Here is a 26,403-nt window from a genome sequence, read left to right on the forward strand (position 1 = left end):
AAGGAGGTGGCACAGGGGTATCTGTGTCCCAGAGGACATCCAGGGTCCAGCTCTGTGGGAAAACGCCCCCCAGGAGTGATGAGCAGGACAAGGGGACACGGAGGGCAGCTCTGACCCCAGCACAGGCCGGTTCTGTGGGAGCAGGGATGGAGATCCCAGCTCAGGGTAAGGCCCAGTGCTGGACTGGAGCCACGTGTGGTGTCACTGCAGTGCTGAACCCACCGAACTCAGCCCATCCTGCACTCCCAGGGGCTGAGAGAGGGTCTGCAGGGGCCAGAAAATCCTGGTGCCAGGGGCTTTCTGAAAACAGGAGAGAGAAACAAATTGGAAAGGGTGATTCTGGCCCTTGGGGGCTGGAATAAAGACACAGAAATGGGCCCAAATGTGGAATTTAAGCCAAACACTTTCTATTTTAAAAACCGCATAAATATTGAATTTCCCGTGACAGCGAGGGAGGGAGGTTTCAGAGCCTGGTGGGAGGTGAAGGATGTTGCTGTCGGATGTGGGGGTGGGTTTTGGGCGTCCCATCTCCAAACATCTCTGGACCGGGCTGCGGGCACGAGGCGGGTACGGACACGAGGTGGAGCTGCTACAGCAGCCTCTGCCGAGATTCCCTGAGCACTTCGGAAAGGAAAAGGACATCCTGACGCGGAAAGACAGGGAAACCGAGGCACGGCCCCAGCTCACGAACCGCTCCCGCTCACTCCAAAGCCACACAGTCCCCACCACTGTCCCCGCTCCAGCCCAGCCCCCTCCCTCCCGCTCCCAAATTGCTTTTATGGAGCGAAATTGCATCAGCGCTGCCGTGGATGGAGCCAGATTCTCCCCAGACCCCGCCGCGCTCCGCCGGCCGTGTTTTCCCTGCCTGGGCTCCAGCCGGGGCGCAGGACACGAGGTGGCACTGTGTGACAGAACACGGGGACACGCCGCCGCGCCAGCAAGCCGGGGAGCATTCCCTGCCCGGGAATCAGGGCATGTGCCAGCTCCCCTTGCAGGCTGAGGTCATGGAGGGATGGGGCTGCAGACTCTGCCAGTGTCACCGGCACTGCTAAAATGAGCAATTGTAGTTAAAAATTCACCTGGCAGAGGCGGAGAGCAGAGACAGAGCTTGTCCATGGCTTGTGACAGCTTTTTAGGGAAGACCCACCTCCAAGAGAGTGTCCAGAAAGGTTTCTTGGGGATCCCACCCCGGGGAGGGGAGTGCCGTGGGTGCCACCCCAGGTCCAGACCTGTGACCCACAGGTCAGAGATGGAGCTGTCCCACCAAAAACATGAGGGCAGAGACCTCCTTTGGAGCATCCAGGGGTTCCTGAGGACAACATATCCTTCATTAACAAGATTCTGGGCTGCAAGGACCTGGAGAGGTTGGTTTGGCTATTTCTACACCAAAACAGGATGGTCTCTCCCTAAAGTGATGCAGTCCAGCCTCCTCCTCTGCCCTTCCATGGACGGAGGGATCCCAGCGTGTCCCCAGCCTCCCTGTGAGGCCACTCAGCCCTCTGGGCATCCCGTGCTCCGCTGTGCTGCTCTCTCCCCACCGCTGGGGATGCGCCCGATGTGCTGGACCATGGGCCAGGCTCAGGGTGCTGCGCCGGGTCAGGGGAAGAGGCCATGGAGGGGAGGGACCCAGACACCCCTTAAAATGTTCCCAGGACCCACCCAAGGCTTCCCAGGTTAGAGCTGATCCTGCTTGAGGTCTTCCAGGTCCTGCTCCTCATTCCATCCTTCGTCTGGATGTTCTCTGAGACACCGTGAACCTTGCAGGACATCCCTGCAGAAGTGACTCCTTCTTGCTCCACAAAGGCCCTTATTCATCCAGCTCTTTCCATTTTCTCTTCTTCTCTCTCTCTCTTTTTTTTTTTCCCATGGACATTAAAAATCAGAAGGCATATTTAGAGAGCAGACAGCTTTGGGCGGGTGTTGCTGGCTAAAAGATCTCTTCCTTCCCCAGAAACAACTCATTTGTCTGCTTGGCCACCTCCTCCCACCCCAGGAACGGCCGCGCTTGGGTGCACGAAGCTCTTCCTGGCGGGATGAAAGTCGACAGATAAAATATTAGCATCAGGTCGCAGCATTCCTTCCTCCTGGCCAAACTCGCATTACGCCGATGAGGAGCCGAGCTGCGATGCCTGGCTGGTGATGCAAGGCTCGATTTTTCCAGCACGGTTTTCCCTTGGGCTTCAGGCTCTCCCGCTGGTGCAGCTCCGGGTGGTTTGGGTGTGGAGCTACGCCAGCCTCCACCCGCTCAGGATCCGGCCCTGGAAGCTGTGGAGTTGCAGTCACAGTTGGAGCAGGGCTGTCTTGGTGGTAAGATTCGAGCGTGGCTCTCGTGCCTCGTGGATTTTTTTGGGTGGAGCTTTTTCCCCAGCCACCCCCAGTGCCCCCCGGAATTCAGGGGCACATCAGTGAGGGGACAAATCTGGGCAGGGGGTGAGGAGGGGACCTGGTGGGGTGACAATGCACCACACAGCCCGGGGAGGTGCAGAGAGGGGTGCTGAGGCAGCATCCTCCACTCCACGTCCCCTCGCCCTGCACCAAGAACTCCCTTATCCGAGTGCTGACCCTCCTGGGTGAGACCCCCACCCCAATAACAGGCCTGTGCTGGGCTTGGATCCCTTCTATGACCCCAAAGTACCCCCCGCCCCCCAGTGCAGCAGCACCAGAGGTGCCAGTGCAGGAGTAAACAGAGCTGGCAGGATGAGTCCCTCAGGTCTTCACCTGGGTGACAGCCTCGGCCCTGGGGCACGGTGCTCTTCACCTCCTCCCCAGCCCCAGGAGCCGGGGCTGAGCATCACCAGCACCCCGGGGGTGTCGGAGCCCCCCAGGGAGGGGGCTTAGGGGAAGGGCTCCGCGGGCTGGGGTGGTTGGTACCCCGAGCCCCGGCGGCCGCTGCGGGAAAGGGGCATCTCACACGCAGGAGCAGAAACAGGGCGGAGAGATGCTCGGGGAGGGTGGTGGGAGGGAAGGGGGGTCAGGTCTGAGTGCAGCCTCCCAGCTCCCCACCGGCCCCGGGGTCGGTCTCTCCTGACCTCTCGGTGAGCGAGGGATTGCGAGCCAGGGAGGGATGGGATCTGCGGGAGCCTCTGCCAAGAGCTGGCTCCAGATCCGCAGGCAGCTCTGGGCTGCATTTCCCCTCCGGCGCGAAGAGGAGCTGGGGTGTCCGGGGTTCACTCCTCGCTGACACCGACCCCCCGAGACCCTCAGCGGCACGTCGGGCCCCGCGGGGAGGTGAGCCGGTGCCGGGGGGTGCGGGGGCCCTGGGGGTAGGCGGAGGGTTGGGCTGGGGGTGGAGGGGATGAAGGGATGGATGGAGGGATGGGAGGATGAAGGGAGGGATGGATGCGGGGATGAGAGGGAGGGCAGAGGCGGGGGGGGGGGGGGCACCGGGCGGGCTGCGGGGCTGGGCGCTGGGGCGGGGGGTCCCCGGCCCCCCGGCGGGGCGGTGCCGGTTCCCGTAACCCCACCGCTCGCTGCCAGCCCTATAAAAGCCCCGCCGAACCCCGCAGCCGCTCCCGCCGCCTCTCTCGCGCCGAGCCCCGCGGGGAGGCACCGCCGGGACGCAACAGGCCCCCCCCCCCGGCCCGGCCACGCGTGAACGGGGACCCCCGGGGAGGGAGAGCGGGAGGGGAGGCGGAGAGGGCGCATCCATCCCCCCTTCTCTCCGCCGGGAACCGGGGAAGAGCCCCCCCGGCCGCCGCCTCCTCCCCGAGCCCGGCCCGGGGGGGGCGGAGGGAGCGCGGAGCCGCCGGAGCGGGAGGGGCGGGCGGCGGGGCCCCCCCGCGCCTGGCGCTGCAGGTACCGGGAGGGGGGGGGGACACAGCGCCCGGCCGGGCTCAGCACCCCCCCATCCCTTCCCCAGCATCCTCCCGGCCGGGCCCGCATCCCCCCCCCCCCCCCCCCCCGGCTGCCGCACCCCCCCGCCCGCTCCTGGCCCCCTCCATCCCGCACTTGTTGCTGCCCGGCAGGGCTGGGCTGGCTCCCGGTTTAGGGCGGTTTTATTTGGGGGGGGTTGGCTTTGGAGGGGGTGGAGGTTGCAGCCTCCCCTGCTGTCCCCCAGCAGCCAGCGGTGTCCGGCGCGGCTCCAGCTTGCTCCCCCCGAGGCCAGAGCCAAGCCTGAGCCCCCCCCTTTTCCCCTCCCCAGTCCCATCTCTGTCCCCCTCTCCCGCCTCCGCTGAACCCCAGCTCCTCGCCCGGAGGAAGGGTGCACGTTGTGGGCATCTCCCATCCACCGAAATCTATGATCAGCTCGGTGTGTGTCTCCTCCTACCGTGGACGCAAGTCGGGGAACAAACCACCCTCCAAAACATGCCTGAAGGAAGAGATGGGCAAAGGGGAAGAGTCGGACAAGATCACCATCAATGTAGGTGGCACCCGGCATGAGACCTACAAAAGCACCCTACGGACTTTGCCGGGCACCCGCCTGGCCTGGCTGGCTGACCCCGATGCCCAGAGCAACTTTGACTTTGATGGCAAAAGCAACGAGTTCTTCTTCGACCGTCACCCCGGGATCTTCTCCTACGTGCTCAACTACTACCGCACCGGGAAGCTGCACTGCCCCGCGGACATCTGCGGGCCCCTCTTCGAGGAGGAGCTGACCTACTGGGGCATCGACGAGACGGACGTGGAGCCCTGCTGCTGGATGACCTACCGCCAGCACCGCGACGCCGAAGAGGCCCTGGATATCTTTGAGAGTCCCGAGCCTGGTGGAGGGGCTGGCGGAGAGGAGCCTGAAGAGGAAGGGGGTAGGGAGATGGCCCTTCAGCGCCTGGGCATGGATGACAGGCCCCCAGGGGCGGCGGGGGCTGCTGGAGGGGGTGGCTGCTGCCGGAATTGGCAGCCCAAGATGTGGGCGCTCTTTGAGGACCCCTACTCGTCCAAGGCGGCAAGGGTAAGCTCCCGAAATGCGCCGGTGGGGAGGCGGGATGGGGCCGTGCTGGGGTTGTGTCTTCACCTCCCCATCCCCGTGGGCAAGTCCGACTTTCCTGGTGGGTTACACGGGAGTCATGTCCCATCCTACAGGACCCCTCTTCCATTGTCTCCCAATCCCCTCCCAACCCTCACACCTGGGAGGGCTGGGCTGAAACTGGGGGCAAGCCCAATCCCTGCCCCCTTTGCGCCCTCGAGTGCTCCCTGTGCACCTCCTGGGCACATGGAGATGAGGGATTGTCCTTGGCAGGGCTGACTCCTGGCAGACTTTCAGGATGCTCTAGGATAGGATGTTTGGGTTCCTCTTGCTGGGCTGCACGATGCCAAAACCCACATTTAACAGCACAGTGGAGGTCAGGGCTGGGGATCAGGTCCTGAAGCAAACGGGATCCTCACGGTTGTCCCCAAGCAGCTCACGCTCCTCGTCTGCAGGAGCCGCAGCCCCAAAGGACACCCTGTTCCTGTGCACCCCCTGCCCGCTGTCCTCACGCCGGCACTGCCCCAGCAGCATAGGGAGCCCACCAGCACGTGTGGTGCAGGCTCAGGCACCGCTGACACCCAGCACACCTGAGCCACGGTCCCACAGCCCCCTCAGCCACACATAGCCCCGGGCCCTGGCACCGTGCGTGTGCACACGTGAGCACATCCACGCAGCAGAGACCCTGCCACCCTCCCTGGCCATGCCAGCGGTCCCTACCCATGGGCAGTGACGCGCCTGGGACGCGTCCCCCCAAACCAGGCGCATCCCCAGGCTCCCAGCCTGGCGCTCGGGTGCTGCTCTGCGCATGTGTCTCCTCTCCCAGCTGCTCATAGACCACCCCCAAAGCGCTGCCCACTGACCCCTCGATACCCACCCCAGCCCCTGGCACGCCCAGCTTATGGATCTGCTGCACACACACGGACAGGCAGTTGGGATCGAGATGAATTCTGGATGCATTGAGAGGTGTAAAAAAAGCCCCGTCAATGGTAAGAAATTCTGCAGGCATTTCACACCCACGAGCAGTGTGCGGGGCAGGGGTCAGTTTGGCAAGGAGGTGTTTTTGCAGCAAATGTTAGAGCAGCACACACATGCAGAGAATGCTCGGGCAGCAAGAGCTGAACCCATTTTAAAAGGGTACCTGCTCCTTTGTCCATCTCTGAGGGCTTTTCACCTCGGAGAGATGCTCTGAGTGGTGCAAAGCTCCAAATAAAAAATTAAACAAAATTAAAAATAAACCCAAGCACAATAATTCAATTCAATTTTTCCCCCCGGCGTTATTTGGTTCTGCTTTTCCTGTGTGCTGAGCTGCTCCTGGAAAGGCTTTATCAGGAGGAATGTATTGGAGGGAGCAGAGATGGTTGTGATTGAGGCCCAGCTGGGGCTGGAGTGGGACCAGTTTGTACTGGGAGCTCCCTGCTTCCTTCTCACCGCTCTGGATAAACGTTCAGCTCAGCAGTGCCATGGGAACGATCAACTTCCAGAGGTAACAGGAAAAAATACCAGTATTATAGCTTGGGAAAACTGCTCTGGCAGAAGGGGAAACTGAGGCACAGAGCAACACAACCATCCCAAGTGAGCGCACCCAGGTCCTGGCTGGAGTCACCATCCAGCATTAGGGTGCTGCAGGACTCGTGAGCATCTCTGTGGGTTCAACATTCCTGGTGCTGCCCTGGCTTTTGGGCTGCGTGAGGTTTGCGGCAGTTGGGATTTCTTTAATACCGCCCCATTTTGGGGTCTCCCCCTTTCTTTCCAGAGCCAAAGGGGTGCTGCTGGCTGCAGGGAATGTGCTGGAGCAGCCCAACAGCATGTTGCTAAACCTTGGGGAGCAGCAGTCCCAGGCTGTCCATGTAAACTCTCTCCCTCTCTGTGTGGCAGCCGTGACTAAGAGTCTCAAGAGCTGAGTTTCTCCGATCCTCGCTCCTCCTCTCTGTGGAGCAGCCCCTCGGGCCCTGACTCAGTTGGCTCCTGGTTATTTCCGTCTTTCCCTCCCTCCAGCACTTCTCCTCCTGAGCTGGCAGCTGGGTGAGCGCGTGGTTAGAAATCTCTGCCGTGTTTTAGCCTCTCTTCGTGCGCCATCGATGCCCATGGGATCCCTGGCTCCTCAGTCTAGTCCACTCTGGGAATATTTGGTCCCAGCTGGAGTTTCACACTTTTCCTCCCCATGCGAATCTGCTCTGGCTGTGATTTTACCTCTACTTCCAAACCCCTCTTACGTGCAGCTCCTCACTATTTTTTCCCTTTGCAGCCCAACTTGGAGACTCCTGACCTCACTTTCATGGGCACTTTCAGGCTAGTGACCCTCTGCGGGGTCATGGATTTTTTAGGAACACCCATTGCGAGCTGTTGAGTGCAGGTCAAGATTGTGTAGGCCACCAACATGTTCTGGAGGACTTGTTTGGTGGGAGTTCTGGTGTGTATTGGTAGTACTGGTTTATACATAGATTTATACATAGATTTTATTTTATTTTATTTTATTTTAAAGACAGTTTTGGAAAAGAACTTGAGTTTGGAGCAGCGACTGGAGCTGAGGTGAGACATCTTGGGTCAGACACAGAACTGGAGCAGCATGCTGAGGGGGACACGATGGTTGGCACCGGCTTGAACCTGACTCTTCTATTTTTAAAGGCTGATTTTGCTCCTTGGGCTAAATCAGGTCTCACCTCACACTCAACAGCAGGGCTGCTTCATTACCCGAGTGTTCGCACGGTCTCACTCCCTTCCTGGGTGATTTTTTTTTCTTCCTACTTTGCTTTAAGTCTAAATTTTTACTCTTCAGGTTTTCCCAAGATTCCCCATACAGGGAAGCTCAGGAACGTGACTCAGCCCTCAGCTGAAAAGCGGATTATTTTGGCTGTGCCACGACTGTGTAGAGACACTTGTCTGGTTAAGCTGGCCTTGCTGTAAGATCCCACTTCTTGCTGGATCTGCTTCCCAAACTGCACACGGCTGATCAGCCTTCGGAGCCGCATCCCCGTGCGTGGTCCAGAGGGCTCTGACTGAGGGGTGAGGAGCATCTCATTCCATCCCCAAGCAGGTGTCTCTCACCGGGGCAGGAGAATCATCTTCCAGAGGTTTCTCCATCATTTAATGCCTGATTTAAACTTCACACCAAACTCCTGGAGGGCTGATGCTCTCTGTGGTGGACCCACACGGGTCTGCCCTTGGGGACACCCCTCAAGGATGCTCCTGGCAGGCTCGGGGCTGCCGCCACGGCACCGCTGGTGTCCAGGGCCGGGTGTTTCTCCAGCGTGACTCAGGCTGTCTCTGCTGCTGATTCACTCCAGCCGAGGATCCGGGCTGTCGCCTGGAGCAGGCTCACGGTGCTGCTCTGCCGAGTGCAGCCGCTTGGGTGGGTTTGACAGCAAAAGGTCACATCCTGCTTGGTGCAGGTGCAGCAAAGGGGCTGCACCAGGATCTGCTCCTGGGAAAGCCGTGCTTTTGTGCCAGAGGAAGGTAGAACAAGAGTTTTTGTGCTCACAGGGGTTTTTTTTTTGCAGGGGGCAGCTTTTGGAAACATATGCTCACTGTGAGTGAGGGAGGGAGCTGAGCAGGATTGATGGGAGCATGACAAGGTGGTCCTTTGTGACCTCCAATGCATGCTGCTGGCCCCTCCTCACTCATATCCACAGCGAGGAGAAGGGAGGAGGAGGAGGAGGTGACATGGAGGGGACAAAGGTCTCTCTCTCGGGCAGAGAGGAGAGATGGGAACATCCCGGTGTCACCAGGTCCAGGCATCAGCAGGAGGCTGAGCTCTGCCTGCTCCTCTCCTCATCCTGCCCTCTCAGACCTGGAACTTCTGTGGGCACATCACCTACCACTGACCCTCAGGGAGGGGGCGAAAGGACATCTCTGACACATCCAGGCCCCAAAGCTCCCAGCTGTGAGCAGCGTGAGCCTGGCATCTGGAGGGGTTTGTGATGAATGCGGGGGAAAGTTCTTTGAATCTGTCCTGTCAAAATTCCCTTTTCACGTCTGTTCCCAACGGAAGATTGCTGCAGTCCCAGGCTGTCCCAGGTTCCCTTCACCCCCACCACTGCCATTCCTGGCACATCTCCAGGCACAGCTGGAGCTCAGCACAACTTCTCCCGTACAGATCGTAGCACTTGGAGAAAGGTCCTGGACTGATGGCCCCAGGCTCTGAGGTTTTCTGTCAGCTCATGGGAGAGGTCTGGGGATCCCTCCCCATTCTCCACCCTTGGCCTTGGGGCAGTGGGTGGCAGCATCCTGGAGTGCTTTGACCTCCTCCAGACAGAAGAGGTTGCCCCACATCAGCTCATGGCCGGTGTAATTTTGACTTTCGCAGGTGGTTGCTTTCGCCTCGCTTTTCTTCATCCTGGTCTCCATCACAACCTTCTGCCTGGAGACGCACGAGGCCTTCAACATTGATGTCAACGTGACGGAGACCCTGGTGGTCGGCAACACCACGACGGTCCTGCTGACACACAAAGTGGAGACGGAGCCCATTCTCACCTACATCGAAGGGGTCTGCGTGCTCTGGTTCACCCTCGAGTTCCTGGTTCGCATCATCTGCTGCCCAGATAAGCTTCTCTTCATTAAAAACCTGCTCAACATCATTGACTTCGTGGCCATCTTGCCCTTCTACCTGGAGGTGGGTCTCAGTGGCCTGTCCTCCAAAGCTGCCCGGGACGTGCTGGGCTTCCTACGGGTGGTGCGCTTCGTCCGGATCCTCCGGATCTTCAAGCTGACACGGCACTTTGTGGGTCTCCGGGTGCTGGGCCACACGCTCCGGGCCAGCACCAACGAATTCCTGCTCCTCATCATCTTCCTCGCCTTGGGGGTCTTGATTTTCGCCACTATGATCTACTACGCCGAGAGGATCGGAGCCAAGACGTCCGACCCCACCGGGAGCGACCACACTCACTTTAAGAACATCCCCATCGGGTTCTGGTGGGCCGTGGTCACGATGACGACCCTGGGCTATGGTGACATGTACCCCAAGACCTGGTCGGGGATGGTGGTGGGGGCCCTGTGCGCCCTGGCCGGGGTGCTGACCATCGCCATGCCCGTGCCCGTCATCGTCAATAACTTTGGGATGTACTATTCATTGGCCATGGCCAAGCAGAAGCTGCCAAAGAAGAAGAAAAAGCATATACCCCGTCCGGCCCCGCTGGACTCCCCCACCTATGGCAAATCCGAGGAGAACTCCCCCCGGAACAGCACCCAGAGCGACACGTGCCCGTTGGCAGTAGAGGAGGGGGCGACTGAGCGGAAGCGGTCAGGTGAGACCCCAAAGGCGGGGCTGAGGGAGGGAGAGACGTCCGGGAGCCCTCAAGGCAACGTTTTTGGTCCCCTGTGTCCCAGATCCCTGGGGATGGCGCAGGATGTGGCCCCCAGCTCTGGGTGGGTGAGACCTCGGTGCCGGGGTCCCTCGAGTGGGAGGGTATTGGGGCCATGTTGGGGGACCAGGGCGCTGCAGGTCAAGTCCCCCGTGCAGGCAGGGGGGAAAGGCCATATCCTGCTTTCCCAAAGGCCACATCCTTCCCTCCTAATGGCACGGATCAAGTCACCATGGTGGGTTTCAAGGTGCCCCTGCCTAAGCCACCTCTCCCTCACAGTGACAGAGGTAAGGCCAGTTGCTCTGCTCCTGTGCTAGCCTGGTCATGCCCTTGGGACAGATTTTTCCTTTGCTTCCTCCCACCATAAATCAGGGAAACCTTCACCAAAATTGATAAATCCATGGACATTCCCTGGGGCTTGACCACCTCCTCATTCTTCTTCTGGTAGACAGAATCCCTGCGCTGCTGCTCCAAATCCTGAGCAAAACCAGTCCCTGGACATTCCTTTTTTCATCTCACGCACTGAGCTGAAGTTCGGGGGTTGGCCAAGTCTTCCCTTTGGATCAGGAGAAGGCCCAGTCCCATCTGTGGGCAGCTGTGGGCACCATCCCTTGGGCTGACTTTGGGGGTCTGTGAGAGCCCTGCCCCAGTGCCAGTGCTGGCCATGGTGGCTGCTCTGCCTCTTTGGTCTTGGTTTGCTGCCAGTGGCACCTCTGGGGTCTCTGGAACAGGAGGCACCATGGTGGGGTTGTGTCCTGCACCAGACCTGAGGTCAGCCCTGGGCAGCTGCACGTCTGGCCACACGTGTTTAACAGTGGTGGTCCTTCTCCTGGGGGGGAACAGGGAGCTCTGCGTGCCCCAAGCAGCTCTTTTCCTTTATAAATCTCCTTTTTCCACATGCCTGCAAATCCTATCTGCCCTGGGAGCCCTGGCAGTGGGGAGCAGTTAGAGCCAGGAGCTCAGGCCAGGCCCTCACGTGGCAGAGCATCCTCTCAGCCAACGAACCAGGCAGCCAGGGGACATAAATTAGCACTTCCCACTACCCCGAGCAGCCCGTTCCTCAGCAGTGTGAATTTTGGAGAGCTAATTCCCTCCAATTAGGTGGGTGGATCTCAAAAACCTGGGGTGTTTCATCCCCAGCTTTGGCTTCACACAGGTTTTATAACCCTCAGCAGGACTAGAGCTGCTTGGAATTATATCTGTCTGTGTCCTGCTCCCCTGGCTGCTCCAAAGGAGCGTGTCCGGGCTGGGATCAGCACCTGAACTGGTGGGTGCTGCTCCGGGCCACCTGCAACCTGCTCTTCTGCCTCCTTGCACGGTCCTGCAAGCCCTTCTGGCCACCCTGAGCACTTTCTCCTGTGGTTCTGTCAGCTGCTGATGGGTCTCTGCCACCCCTTGCAGACTCCAAGCAGAACGGTGAGGCCAACGTGGTGCTGTCGGATGAGGAGCAGCCGCTGTCCCCGACGGACGAGGAGAAGCGGCCAATGCGGCGCTCCAGCACCCGGGACAAGAACAAGAAATCCTCCACGTGCTTCCTGCTGGCCACGGGGGACTTCTCGTGTGCAGCGGATGGAGGCATCCAGAAAGGTACGGCTGGAGGTGTGAGCAGGACCTGGGGAGGGTGAGTGGAGGTTGAGTGCAGCTTTGTTGGGCCGATCCAAGGCCGTGGTTCATCTCCATCCGCCCGCCTGGCTGTTCTCTGCTCCCCAAATCCACGTCTTCCTGCCTCTCCATCTGCTTCTCCTCCGTCCACCACATCTCTCCGTGCTGGCTCCACATTTTGTTTTCTCCTTCCCAGTGGTGCCCGTTTGGGGTCTCTGACCCTGTGCTGGCTGCACTGCCCTCCCTGGGGACAGAGTGCTCCAACCTCTGCCTCTCCAGCTCTTCTCCCTGGGGTTCAACCACTCATCCCTGGATGGTGGGAGCGGGACATCTCTCCTGGGGACACGGTGAGGTTGTGACTGAAGGGGACCGAAAGGTTTTCAGTAGGGAAAAAAAACCCCAGAGGCTTTTCCTTCCCTCTCCCCTCCGGTGGCTTTCAGTGGGTTCGAGCGTGGGGAGCCGCGATGCGTCAAGCGCTGCCTTGCCAGCAGCTCTGGGCTGCCAGAAAGGCTCCTCTGGGCTTGGAACAGGAGCTGTGCTAAGTGTTGAGGTTTTCCATGGGAAACTGAGAGGGAGATGAGTCAGGAAAACACAAAACCTTTCTTCCCATGACAAAACAAAATCTTCTTCAACCTGGTCCCAGACCTCCACCCATCTCCCAGCACTCCAGCTCCAGAGAGGGTGAACCCAGTGCCACGAAATCCAGCTGCACCCTCGATTGCTGGGATAATTCTTAGGGCACAGCTCAGTTTTCCAGCTGTGCAGCGTTTTGCGTGTCCAGGGTGGTGTGGGATGCTGTGGCTGCAGAGCTGACCTACTTCCACCTCCCTGGTACCAAGTGCTGCCTGTTGCTCACAGGGAACGGTGCCCGGGAGCTGGGACCGGGCATGGGATGGTGTGCTGCGCCTCTGAGCTGCTCCCCAAAACCTGTTGGTGCTTTGGAGAGCCTCAAGGGTTTGTTACTTTTGGAACTGCTTGGGATGGCACAGACTGGACGGGATTCAGGGAGGTGTTTGGGGCAACCACATTTATCAGCTGTAGATGTGAGTTGGTTGTTTCCTGCTGGGAAATCAAGGATTCCATTTGGCATTGCTGCTCAACCTCGGAAAGAGAACAAAAAGGAAAAGCTTTGCTCATCCTTGGGGTACCATCAAATATCTGCTTGAAACGCCTCATGTTGTCTCCCTGGATGTGCTTTTTCCTGTGGAGTTGGTCTCTTTTCTTAATGCCTGTTAATGTGGAGAGGGGAGAGAGCTTTAGTCCCACTCCAGACTGGGAGGGGCAATGCTGAACTGGAAGGGATGGAGGAGAGGGATGAAAGCCAGTGCTGCTCTTCCTCCTTAGAAAATGCTGAAGTCAGGCTTCAGCTGAAGCACTTGAGTCTGGTCCCACTGAAGCCAGGAAAAGTGGAGCAGCTCTAAGAGCTGAGGATCCAGAGCTGCTTTCACTCGCTCCCAAATCCCATCCCTGGATCACAGGAGACCAGGAGGTTTCTGTCCTCGTGTGGTGGCAGCAGCAGCTCTTTGAAAGGGCACTTTGGTGATCGTTCTTGGGGTGTTCTGGTGTCTTCCCTGCAAGTTTCAGAGTGCCTTTTACACTTTGAAATAGAAGGTGTGCACGGGTCACTTACCCCCATGTTGCTGCAATGATGCTGCACCTGGAGAAAGCCGGATCTGGGGTCCAGAGGGACTCCAGTGATGCTTGAGGCCTTTTGGGAAGAGGCAACCTCAGTACTTGTGTCCTGCTGGGGCTGTGGGACAGACGGGTGGGACACTGTCCTGGGAGGTCAGGGCTGGCCTAGTGACATGCTCCAGTATGGCCAGGGGTGACCAGAGATGACCAGAGGTGACCAAGGGGCAAAGCAGCCTCCAGCCAAGAGCCGTTGGGAGCTGCAGAGGCTCCTCTTCCCTCGCTCTTGATTTATCTCCTGCTGAGGCTGTTTGTTCTGGTACCGGGATGCTGGCAGCTCTGCAAATTGAGATGAGCTTGGTTCTGAGCCCGACTTGCTGATGGCCATCTGTCAGATCCTGGGACAGGTACTGGTGTCTGTGCAAGCTGTGGAAATCAGGAGGTGGAGCTGGTTCGGGAATGAGCTGCAGATCTCGGCATCCATTGTGGTTTAACCCCGACTCCAGCAGTTGGTCTTGTTGGGGCAGCTCAAAGAGAAGAGCTCCTCCTGCCTTTGGACCTGAGCCTGGAGAAGATTGAGCTGGATTGCTGTGGATTCCTATGTGGAATGTGTTTCTTCTTCCTGTGGCTGCTCCCAGGGGTATTGCTTTGCTCCCTGGCTGCTGGGGACGGCTTCAGACCCTTTGTCTCCCTTCAGCACTCAGGTCCCGCTCAGCAGTTCCCAAAAATGTGTCCTGCTGGGTGCAGACACCTTGGCATGGGGCTGCCTTGGCACTCGAGCCCTGTCCTCTGCTTGGACAGAGGGATATGGAGGCAGGATGAGTCCAGCCAGTGAGACTGGTTAGGATGGAACCATGGAATCGTTTGGGTTGGAAAAGAGCTCCACGAGTCCAACCTTCCCCCGGCACTCGGCCGCTAACCCGCGTGTCCAAGCGCTGCATCTCTGTGTCCCTTAAAAAGCTCCACCTCCTTCCTCAGCACACTAACACGGCACAGCAGCAATTTCTGGCTCTGTAGAGCATCGTGCAGCTGATTTTCACTCTGGTTCTTGCTGTCAGCGCAGGGCCATGGCTCGCACGTGGCCTGAGCCCGCAGCATTGAGCTGGGAATGCTCATGGCAGCATCCCCTGGAACTGCCTGACTGGGGGGCAGTGAGGACCAGCCCACGTTTGCACAGGAACATGGTGCCACACGAGCTGCGTGCCAGGCCTCTGTCCCCAACAACAGGATGTTCCTGGGCTTTGCTGCCTCCCTGCTTGACCCCATCCCATGTGCCACCGGCTCCCAGCCTGCACCAGCGCCTGGAGCCGAGCTCCTGCAGGGAGCAGGCAGTGCCATGGTGCGGGGGGAGCCCCCAGGGGTCACACCATGCTCCTTTATTGGCAGCAAGCCCGCTCCTAAAGCAATCCCGGTGACTCTGGGTAGCCCCAGGGCGAGTTACTGGGACCCCAGCTCTGTTTAAGCACCGTGGCAATCAGCAGAGCACAACCCCCCTGTGCGTTGTGGCTTCACTCTGTGGTGGCACCTGGCCCTGGGTGTGGTGGGGAAGCACGACAGCCTTGAGGGACAGAGTCTTGAGCTCCTTCCCAGGTGCTCCAGCACGCGTGGCTTGGGATAAGTTGATGGAGAGAGGATGAAGTGTTGGGCTTTGTGCAGGTTTGCCCCGAGCCCATTGCAGAGAGTCCCTGGGGAAATCAAACACCTTTATGCAGTTCTGTCCCAAAATGTGACGCTTGAGGCTTAATCAGAGCGAGCAGTGTGATTTGACCCTGTTTCTACGCCTGTTTGCATCCTTTTCTATTCAGCCTTCGGAGCGAGAGCCCCACAAAGCACAGCAGGTCCCTGCACTGCCGGCGGCTCCCAGCAAACCCCGACCCCACAACGCTTCCTGCCAAACTGGTGCTGTTTGGGTGCTGGATCCAGGGTTGCCCTGAGCTTTCAGGGACCGCTTGGATCTCAGCATGGTTGCTTCCCACGCACGGCTCAGGGCGGCAGGGAAACACGTGAGCTTTTCAAAGAGCCTCAGCACACCCAAGGGGAGGGAAGGATGAGCCCGATGCAGTTTTTCGGGAATGTTGTGGGGAGCAGGGGGGTCTTTGCATCCGCTGCTGTTGGTGGGAAACTCCCAGCTCCCCCCAGCTCAGGGCTGTGCTCGCTCCCCTCCTCGCTCGCTGTGTGGATCTGTGCCAAGAAGTAAAGAAGGAAATTGCTCTTCTCCTCAGGTCTGCTTCTGCTCCCGCTTCCACCATGGGGATGGGGAGAGCTTTGCTGGAGTCAGCAACAGGTTTAGGCAGGAGTCCCTCTGTCCCCTGGAGCTGCCTCTGCTGCACAGCCGGAGGAGCTGCATCTCCTCAGGGGGCTGAGAGGTGGGAAGGGGTTGAAGAATCCCTGCTGGCTGCTGGGGCTGGGAGAAAAAACAAACCAACAAAAAAAGGGGATTTTCTGTAGATTTGTAGAGGCTGTGCCCTGGAGCGTTTCCCAGGTGATGCTCCTGTCTCAGTATCCCCCTTGGGGGGTGTGTGAGGGTGATGCTGTCACTGGTCCGGTGTGAGCCTGGATCCCTGATCCAAGCCCAAACCAGCATGGCCAGGCCAGCACCAGCAAAGCAGAACCCAAAGATGTGCCACAAACTCCTGGGGTGGGACATGGGGAGGGATCCCGAGCCTGGCACTGCCCAAGGGACCATCCATCACCTTGTTTTTCTGCTGTCAGGAGCTGCCTCCCTCCGCTCCCCCCACACACTTCCATGGTCTTGCTTTCCCTGGAACGCGCTGGAGCCTTGGGAAGGCTCAGGCTTGGCTGGGTTTGCTCACCTGGGTGCTCTCAGGGAAGATCCAGGTGCAGGGACACCGGGCTCATCGCGGCTGGGAGCGTCATTAATTTTCCATATTTTGGCAGCAGATCCAGGGAACAGACTCATCCTTATCAGCGGTGCTTTGTGGACCTAAAAATTAAATTTTCAGTGCAAAGACTTTGTGTCTTTCCAGCAAGAAAAGTGGCTTTTGACCTGTGAGGTTATTTCCTCTGGCTGTTGCTTTTTCAATAAAAGCTGGAGAAATCCCTGGCTCTTTGGGGGAGTGTGAAGGGTCCCTGTGCTCAAAGAAATAGAAATATTTGCTCTTTAATGCAATTTCTTGTGGAAAATAATGAGCACATCTACCTGCTCCTTTCCTCACAGAAAGGTGTCAGCAGCAGCTTGCTGCTACAGGGGTGTAAAAACCAGAGCTGGAGGAATCACTCCTTCCCAATCCCATATTTGTTTGAGTTCGGCTGCTTTTCCCCGTCTGCTTCAGCCCACAAAATCCCCAGACTCATTCCTCATTCAGAGCAATTTGGGAAACAAAACCCAGCACCCTAGAGGAGCAATTTGGTCTCCTCATTGATGACTCTCCAGTCCTGGATTTGGCCGGTGCTGCTCGGTGAAGGGAGTGGGAAGGCCTGGAGGATCCACAGGAGCCTGCTCGCCCTCGAAAAGCCCGCCCAGCATTTTTTCAGGGGGTTGCTCGGGGTGTGGGGCTGGGTGACACTCAGCCTGGTGCTCTCAGCTGTCCGAGCCTTGGGCAGGAGGCTGCTCGGCTCTAACCTGTCTGTTTTCTTCACCGAGGCCATGGAAAATCCCGGAGCCTGAGCAGCATAGATGGTGTGGCAGGATCCGCGGTGGGCTTGGCTCCCCTGGCGTCCCGCTGCAGCTCCCCCTGCTCCCCCGTCCCCTCCATCCTCTAAACGGACCTCGCTGTGCCCTGAGTGTCCCTCCGTCCCTGTCCCCGCCACGCCGCGTCTCCGGTGCCCAGAGCAGCCCGAGCTGGGACATCTCCGCCCCGCAGGAGCTGGGTCTGACCCTCTCCAGCTGCCCCTGTAACGTCTGCACCCGCCTTGTCTCGTGTCCATGTGTACGGACAGTCCCTGGAGTAGGTGTTGGGGTGCTTTTCCCCTCCTTGAATCCTTATTCATCCGAAATAAACCGTGCAATTCCCTCCGGTGTCGAGCCCTCCCCCCCGTGGGCCGTTTGCATCGGGCTAAAGGGTGGTGGAAACACAAGGAGGACGAGCTGACTCATAAAATTATATCTCATTGTGCTGGAAATGGCTGAATTCACATATTTTTAGGTTTTATTTTGTTTGCTTTTTTTTTTTTTTAAAACCAGCCTCAAGTTTCTGGAGGCAGCAGATGAATAAACCTCTATTCCCTGCCCAGCAGTGGTTCCCCTCTTGTTCTTTGCATTTTCCTGCCTAAATCCTACTTGTTCTTTCCCAGATTGTGTCTGCTTCTCCATCCAACCTCAGGGATGGGCCTGAGGGCCTTGGAAACCAGCCTCGAGATCCCGTGGAGGCTGGAGGGCCCTGGGAGAGGGTGCAGGGAGCACACAGAGGCTGGGATAATAGGCATGGATACTCCCATGAAGAAATGGGAAGTGGTGGGAAGAGCAATAAGGGTCCCTGGGAAAGCTGCTGCTGGTGTTGAAGAGTGGGGAAGTGAGAGACTTGAGGCAAAATGGTGCCTAAATGGATGGGGGAGGAATCCTTGTTTGGGATGGACGTGCAGTGGTGGGGCAGAACATTCCCGTGGGGATGGGAGCTGGGTTTGAACCAGGCCCTCCCCATCCCTGGGAGGATGAGGCTGGAGAGCCAAACTCCCCGTTGTGCTGCTGGTTTTTGCTCACGTGTGCTGGTTTTTGGGGTGATTTTGGATGATCTCAGGTGTCTTCCCGAACTAGAACAAACCCTTCAGCCCCTGACCTCTGGCTCATTTCTAGTTCTGTCCAGCTCAGCCTCCCTGGAGGCGTTTGGATCTTGGAGGGCTGCAAGGGGCTGGTTTGGTGGGGTCCAGCCCTGGGCTTGACTCCCCCTCGGTGCTCTCTCAGCCTCTTTCCTCACTCTGAGCAAGTCAGGGCTGGAGCCCGGGGACTTTTCTGGGGAGGAGAGCTTAGATTTGGGTGTGTTTAAAAAGCAAAGAGCCCCAGGAGCTTTGCTGGGGTCAGACCCTTCCCCTCCATCACGGCCAAACCGGAGCTGGTGCTCAGGGAATGGTGAGGAGGGAGGGTGCCTGTGCGGCCGGGCTGGTCACGGCTTCGACTCGATGACCTTGGAGGTCTTTTCCAACTTTAAGGATTCTGTGATTCCATGGTCCTCAAAGAAGCTGGGATGGATTTTGGCAGATCGCACAGTCAGGACCCTCCTACTCCACCCCAGGTTTCCCATGCCTCAGTTTCCCTTGGTGTGGAGAAGGAGCTGCCAGGAGGAGCAGTCAGCACATGTCCAAACCAACCAACCTACCAACCTACCTACCTTCCTTCCTTCCTTCCTTCCGAATTCCGAATTCCTTCCTTCCGAATTCCTTCCTTCTGAATTCCTTCCTTCCGAATTCCTTCCTTCCGAATTCCTTCCGAATTCCTTCCTCCCTCCCTCCCTCCCTTCCTTCTTTCCTTCTCCTTCTCTCCCTCCCTCCCTCCCTCCCTCCCTCCCAGCTGTGCGAGAGCCAAAGGGAAGCAGAAAAGAGGTGAAAACCTTGGTGCCTGGGGATGGATGACAGGAACTGAGCACTGCATAGACCTGGTGCTGGAGCCAGAATTTGTGTGGATTTGGGGAGAAATTGGGATGAGCTGCACCCATCCTCTGCTCAGGATGTGCCATACAGGCCTGGGGGGGTGATCCATCCCTCACCGGCAGCCCCTGCGTTTGTGTGTTGGGAGCAGCTGCCTTCCTTGGATTCCTGTAGTTCAGTGCATTCCCACAGCAAGTGGACAGGGTAACAGGGCAGGTTCATGGATCACCCCAAATTCCATGAACTGGGAGAAGGGGTGAGTAGAGCAGCACCATGCTGGCGCTCCTCTGGCTCATCCTTCCCTCTGGAAGCAGGAGCAGCTGGAATATCCCCAGCCCCTGCCAGAGGGAAGGTCACCCTCCGTGATTTCAGTGCTCTTTGGATCATAAATGATTTATCCAGGGTCATGCGCTGACTTTGGGGACGAGCCAGGTATGAAACCCCGTCCCTTGCAGAAGAATCAGATCAAGATGCTCAAACTTTGGGGGTTGAGTCTCTTGGAGGCAGAGGATTAAACCCAGAGCAGCCACAGATCCCAGGACATCCCATCCTTGCCTTTCCCCCCTTCAGGCTCCCGAAGCAGCTCATCCCAACACCACAGTGGTTATTTGGGGTGGAAAACCTTTGGTGGACTCCCCAAAATCTCATTGCCACCAGAGCAAGGAGGGTTGGGCATGAGCTGACACAGAGCCGGCAGGATGCAATTTTTAGCTGGGGCGTTATGCAACCCGGGAGAAGGGATGACTAATGTGCAAAAGCTCCTCTAAAACAACCGAGCCCCGAAAGGGAGACGGAGGGATTTCAGTGGGAGGCACCGAACTGCTGAAAAACCCATCGCATCTTCTCCCTCTTCCTCGCCGCCTTCTCCTGAGCAGGGATTTGGGGGATGCAGGAGGGAGAAAACAGCTTGTTGTTATTTTTAGATGGGGTCTGAGTTGCTTTTGGGGGCGAGTTGGCACGGGTTAATCCCCAGGTAAGATTAGAAGAGGAGCTGTAGTGGATCAGAGGAGACCTCTAAATATCTCTGGAGCCCAGGTTTTATCTCAAACAGTGGCCAAAATCGGCTGCCTGGAGAATAGGATAAGAATAGAGCACGAATATACGATACTTCCCCTAAATATCCTCCCAGGGCTTATCTGCGCTGAGGGATCTGGTTAGGAGAGCACGTTCCAGCCCGGGCAAAAGGCATCGAGAGAAAGCCAAAGTGTTGGATTTATTCCCAAGAAACTGGAGCCCAACTGCCCCTGTCCAAGCCCTAAAATGGCATCTAAACAAAAATATCATTGAGGGGTGTGCAGTGACTGTTGGGGCATCCCAGCATGGAAAGGAGAGGTTCCCTGGGATGGGCTGGGTGTGCTGGGTCTCGTTCCCGGCAGGAGGATGAGCAGGAACACAGGGATGAGCACTGTGTGTGCTGTAGGAATGTGTCCCTCCCCTGTGGACAGCGGGATGTCTGGCGGCGTGGGACCAGCCGGAGCTTTAGTGTCCCGTGTCCCTCTCCCCGCCGCAGATGCAGACACGTGTGATGCTCAGCTGTGGGAACGGGGCCAGAGGTCAGGGAGTCATGGAATGGTGGGGTTGGAAGGGCCACGGGCAGGGACACGTTCCGCTAGACCAGGTTGCTCCAAGCTCTGTCCAGCCTGGCCGGGGACGCTCTGGAGGTGCTGGGTGACATCAGGCTGCCCTGGCAGAGCCCTCACATTCCTCTGTCTGTGTGTCTGTCCGCTTTGGGACACGGACCAGCGCTGTGGGACGAGGATTGAACCCCTGTGACCACCCACCCCCATGCAAGGAGCCAAACCAGAGCAGCCTTCAGACTGGGGGGATTTGGGAACAGTTCCCCGCTCCAGCATCAGCTTTTTCCTTCTCTTTTCCTTCTGGAAGACTCAGAGTCCAGCCCTGTGTGGAGGCTGCACCGTGATCCCGGGTTGCTTGCAAAGTACTAATTTTTATTGTTGCAACAACTGCTCTGTTTCTCGGGAGATGCCTGAGAGAGCTGAGAAAATAGAAAGGCCTGTCAGGCAGCTGGGCAGGAGGTGAAGATGTCAAGAGAGTAATTGCTCTACCCAGAAGGAGCCTGTTCCTGGCTTCCCCAGCACTGCCAGGAAAAATCCTCACTGCTTATTTGATGACAATAAAGAAAAATAGAAAATAAATAGCAACCCCATGGCTTGCCCGTGCTGACGAGGAACAGGGAGAGCAGAGGCAGATGCAAAATAGGATGCAGTTGAGCTTATAAATAGGAGCCTCCCAGCTCCCAGTCTGTTACTTCCTTACCTCCGCCCGGGCAACCGATCCCAATGTTTTACCCACGGAAAAGGTAAATGGAGGCTCAGAAAGAATTCTATGAACTTCTGGGGAGAGGGTCACACTTCCTCCTGTGTGGGACAGGCCGGGGCAGGGAATGTGCCCTGGTGGCTGTAAAAAAGTAATCACAGAGTCAGGGAATGGTTTGGGTTGGAAGGGACCTCAAATTCCATCCCATTCCAGCCCCTGCCATGGGCAGAGACACCTCCCACTATCCCAGGGTGCTCCAAGCCCCATCCAACCTGGCCTTGGACATTGCCAGGGATCCAGGGGCAGCCACAGCTGCTCTGGGCACCCTGTGCCAGGGCCTCCCCACCCTCACAGGGAACAATTCCTTCCCAATATCCCATCCATCCCTGCCCTCTGGCAGTGGGAAGCCATTGACCCTTCTCCAAAGTCCCTCTCCTGCTCTCCTGGAGCCCTTTTAGGCACTGGAAGGGGCTCTGAGGTCTCCCCAGAGCCTTCCCTTCTCCAGGTGAACACCCCCAGCTCTCCCAGCCTGGCTCCAGAGCAGAGGGGCTCCAGCCCTCCTGATGTTGGAGCCCAGGGCTGGAGGCAGCTCTGCAGGTGGGGTCTCACCTGAGCAGGGCAGAATCCCCCCCTTTCCTGCTGCCCACGCTGGGGATCAGCTGGGGGGGGCTCTGGGTCATGGCTGGGGAATGCTGAGCTGCTCATCTCCCAACGCCCCCAAATCCTCCTCCTCAGGGCTGCTCCAGAGCAAAGCAGAGTTAGCTCAGGACCTACCCAAACCCACGCTGGCACGGCCGGGCACTGGCAGCGCTTTGGGGTGTGTGAGGGGATCTCACAGCGGGAGGGAGCGAGGGAGGGAGGGAGGGACTGTGTGAACTCCCCGTGCGGGGAAATTCGGCGCTGATGGCTCTGGGAGCACCGCAGCAAACCTTGGGTGTATTTGGAGCTGGGTTGTGCCAGCTGTGCCAAGCCTCCTGCCTCGCCCAGGGCAGCACCCTACGGACGCTGGTGGCAGATCCACACCCAAAAATAGGCTCGAGGAAGGGGCTGCACATCACTGAGGGGCCATGAGGGCAAGAGGGGAACGGAGCTGGTACCGATAAGCCAAGACAGGAGGGCTCTCTTCTCGTGGTGGCTTTGTCTGGGGGACAAAAAGATAAAAATCTGGGCTGTTGTTATTTATTTTTAGTCGTGCTAATTTTTTTCCAAGGCTGGGAAGCTGCTTTCCAAGGCAGGTCCCTGGAGGCTGTGGGCAGCAGGTCTCGAGCTAACACACAAAATGGCTTTGAACAGGGAGGAGGAGGAGATGGGAGTTAAAAGCCAAGTCGTGCCCCTGGTAAATCAATCGACCTGACGGGGAATGTTTCTAGCAGGACACGAGCCCTGCCAGGAGCTTTTAGCTGCTTGCAGGAGTGACTGAACCAAGAGCTGGGATATTTTTCAGCAGCCACTGCATGCATGGGCACTGCTGGGCCCCAAATTGCTGCAGGGGGATGGTGTTGGGTCTCCAAAGCGTTTTGTCTTGGGAGGTGGGGAGCTCTCCTGCCAGCTCGGGGAGGAGAGCTCCTTTAGTCCCTAAGGCTTTCATGGGATGTGAGGTTTGAAAAGCCTCCATGCCTGGGCACTGCTCACCCGAGCTGTGCAGTGATGCTCGATGGAGAACGAGACCTTTATGTTGTGGAAAACGAGGAGGGTTTGGAGCTGCGTTGGGTCTGCAGGGGAGGCAGCTGGGCCAAACCCATGAGCAGGAGCTGGGGGTGAGGTTTAAAGCAGAATTCCGCGGTTTATCGGGTGCATCAGGCGCTGTCTCCCTGCCTGACAGCCCCTCGCCTGGAAACTGGGCCCTGGCGCACGGGGAGAGGCGGTGGGGTGACTCAGAGCTCCAATCAATGATAATTAATTCAATGATAACAAATGAGAGGGAGAAGAAAAAACACTGCGGGATTAATGCACCAGGCTTGGCTTTGGGACATCTGGCTTGGGGTTGGCCTGGGAAGTTTTGGGCAAGAGCAGCTTTCTGGGAGGAGAGGGTTGAGAGGGATGTGGTGAGGGTGATGTTTTCCCCCTGCTTTTCATTTTTACCCTCAAAATTGCCCTGACTCCACGCATGGTTTCTCTTGGAGAATCATTCCCCAAGTCTCCATCTCTGGCACCATTCTGAGGCTTTTTAAAACCATCTTTCCCTGACTTACCGATGCAACAGCAGCATTTTATCCCTCTGGAAAAGGCCGTTTCATTTTGTGCTTACTCTGTTTTCTGCATCCTTCTAAGTCAGGGTCCCCTGGAAGCCCAGGGTCCTTCTCCCTCTCCCATTTCTCCCCCAAACCACTCATGGAAGCAGCGTCTAATGCCGTGTTTAATATTTGTGTCTTTAATTGCAGATTCCTGCCAGGACACCCTCGCTTCCAGTTACCCCCAGGGTGAGGTGGTCACCTTCTCCTGAGCCCCAGCTGGATGCAGGCAGCACCCTGGCACGGGATGCCTTCTCCGAGGGGGAGGGATGTGTATCCCGAGGGATGCTCTCCCTTAGGCCAAGGGATGCTCTTCCTAAGGCTAAAGGATGCATTCCCCCAGGGATGTCCTCCCCAAAGCCCAGGGATGCTTTCCCTCAGGCTGGGACATGCATTCCTCTAGGGATGCTCTCCCTGGGGCCAAGGGATGCTCTTCCCAAGGGAGATGCTCTCCCCAGGGCTGAGGGATGCTCCCCCCAAAGCCCAGGGATGCTCTCCCCAAGGCCGGGACGTTCATTCCCCCAGGGATGCTCCCCCAAGGCCGAGGGATGCTCTTTCCCCAAAGCTCCAGCTCCATCCCTGGGAGGGGGGGTGGCAGCTGGGTCCCCCCAAGAGGTGCCACAGAGCAGCAGGGCCGGGAGGGAGGTTGGGGACAGCCCCATTCCCCTTCCTGGTGCCAGCCCTGCCACGGCCATGCTGCCCCAGCACCCCCAGGGCTGCCCCCTCCCCTTGCCCACGCTTTCGGCTGCACCTCACCCCCCACCTCTGGAGATCCAGCTGCTCACCGGGACATCTCCACCCGCGGCTGCGCCCGTGCTCTGACCCCTCCATCGTCACACGGCCACCCGGAACCCTCCCCCGGGGTGCCAAAGGCTCCGCTCCAGGTGCCACCATCGCCCCCTCCCACGGGGCCTGAGCCCACGGGCACGCAGGGCCGAGCGGGGCGGTCGGGGTGCGGGGATGGGGATGGGAAGCAATAGGAGACCGAGGTGTGGGGATCCCGGCTGGCCTGGAGGGGTCAGGGTCCTTCCAACGCTGTTCCATATCTCTGTGACCAAGGCAATACTACTCCTGTCTCCGTCTGTCCTGTTCGCATGCCTGTCCAACGTGTAGAGTTCCAATAAAGACATCCACGAGCTGAGTCAGCTCCCGTACCCCTCCTGCCTCCCTGTTTCCTTGCCTCTGTCTCCCTGTGTGCCCACAGAGTCCTGTCCCAGCCCTGGCTGTCCCTGGCAGTAGGAAAGGGAGACTTTGGCCATGGCATTGCCTGGATGTTGCCTGGATCACCTTGAAGGAGGTGATTCTTCCTCCCTTCTCTGCTCTCATGAGATCCCACCTGGAATGCTGCATCCAGCCCTGGTGCCCCCAGCACTGAAAGGACATGGAACTGTTGGAGCAAGTCCCAAGGAGGTCGTGGAGTTGACAAAGGAACTGGAGCTCCCTCCCCTATGGAGACAGGACGGGAGAGTCAGGGCTGGTCAGCCAGGAGAAGAGGAGGTTGTGTGGAGACCTCAGAGCTCCTTCCAGGATCTGAAGGGGCTACAGGGAAGATAGAGGAGGACTGTTCATCAGGAACTGGAGTGACAGGACAAGGGGAATGGCTTCAAGCCAAAACTGGGAAATTTAAGTTTGATATTGGGAAGGAATTCTTTCCTGGGAGGGTGGGGAGGCCCTGGCACAGGGTGCCCAGAGAAGCTGTGGCTGCCCCTGGATCCCTGGCAGTGTCCAAGGCCAGGCTGGATGGGGCTTGGAGCACCCTGGGACAGTGGAAGGTGTCCCTGCCATGGCAGGGGCTGGAATGGGATGGGATTTAAGGTCCTTCCCAAACCAGTCTGGGATTCTGTGGTTCCATGTTGTGGCTGAGCTCCTCGCTCTCTCACATGGGTTGGAGCAGAGCCCCCACTGGGAAGCCCACGGCAGAATCACCCACGTGAGCCCTTTGGTGGGAGAAAGGCCCCGCAGAGCTGACACAGGCTCTGCCCAGCCCGGCCATCACCCACCAGCGCTGCTGGATCACCGCAGGGCCATCCTCGGCTCTCAGAGGGAACACCAGGATGGGGTGAACGGGCCGGTCCTGCTGACTCCATGGTGAGTATTTCACATCCTTTTGGGGAATATTTCACACCCTTTTGGGGCTGTACCCTGACAGGCCCAGCAGGAGCCCTTGGAGAACTGCAGAGTTCTGGCACAGCTCCGGGTGCTCCGAATCACTGCTGCCATGAGCTGGGGGCGCTGCAGCTGACACCTTGTCTGGAAATTTGGGGCTCTACCTTTGACACCCTGAGGTCTTTCATTTGGGAGTGGTGGCGTGGGAAGAGGCTGAGTTGGGTAAAACCAGGGAGGGAACTGAAAAGCGGCCGTGAGACTGGAAAGAAAACATTCCCAAATGTGAGCAGTTGGTGGCCAGGGGCCAAAGAGCAATTACAGAGAGAGCCTTCCTCCAAGAGGCTTCGCTTCCCGCTGCGGCTGCAGAGTCCTCGGAGTCGGAGTCCTCCTGCCGGGCCCTGCTCCGACGTGGCCGTGGGCACGGATCGATCACGGATCGATCACAGATCGATGCTGGGTGCCGGGGCTAGCTCATCAGGGAGGGTCGGTCAGGGGGTGCTGAGCCCCTGCATCCCCCGGGGTCCTGTCGGGGACCGCGAGCGCTCGGAACATCTCAGCAGAGCTCAGGACCTGCCCCCGGGTGACCTCGAGGGGACAGGGACAGCCCAGCCCTGTGGGAGGGGGTGTGGGGGCAGGGTGGTCATGCTGGGGGTGGTTGGGACAGAAGCGGCTGGAGATGAACCCCAGCAGCAGGATGAGGTCGCTGCTCCAGCCTGGACAAAGCCTCTTCCCATCACCATTCCAATCGCAACCTGTTCCTCTCTGATCCCTGGGCAAAAAATTAGCCAGGAGGAACAAACGGGTGACTCAGGGA

At 58.3% G+C, this 26,403-nt stretch overlaps 1 protein-coding gene across 3 annotated transcripts; it reads left to right on the forward strand.

Moving 5' to 3' along the window:
* Positions 1 to 2,139: 2,139 nt before the first annotated feature.
* On the forward strand, positions 2,140 to 24,637 carry KCNC4 (potassium voltage-gated channel subfamily C member 4). 3 transcript variants are annotated; one of them, XM_048328132.1, is made up of 5 exons: positions 2,140 to 2,307; positions 4,142 to 4,888; positions 9,210 to 10,146; positions 11,605 to 11,790; positions 23,634 to 24,637. In XM_048328132.1, the coding sequence occupies exons 1-5, from the start codon at positions 2,140 to 2,142 to the stop codon at positions 23,693 to 23,695; spliced, it is 2,100 nt and encodes a 699-aa protein (XP_048184089.1). In that variant the 3' UTR covers positions 23,696 to 24,637. The 3 variants fall into 3 exon arrangements, with proteins under 3 accessions (XP_048184089.1, XP_048184088.1, XP_048184090.1); XM_048328131.1 differs by lacking the exon at positions 23,634 to 24,637 and adding an exon at positions 17,039 to 17,625; XM_048328133.1 differs by lacking the exons at positions 2,140 to 2,307; positions 23,634 to 24,637 and adding exons at positions 3,045 to 3,228; positions 17,039 to 17,625.
* Positions 24,638 to 26,403: the final 1,766 nt, after the last annotated feature.

Source organism: Corvus hawaiiensis, chromosome 24 (assembly GCF_020740725.1).
Source record: "Corvus hawaiiensis isolate bCorHaw1 chromosome 24, bCorHaw1.pri.cur, whole genome shotgun sequence".
In the NCBI taxonomy this organism is placed as follows: domain Eukaryota; kingdom Metazoa; phylum Chordata; class Aves; order Passeriformes; family Corvidae; genus Corvus; species Corvus hawaiiensis.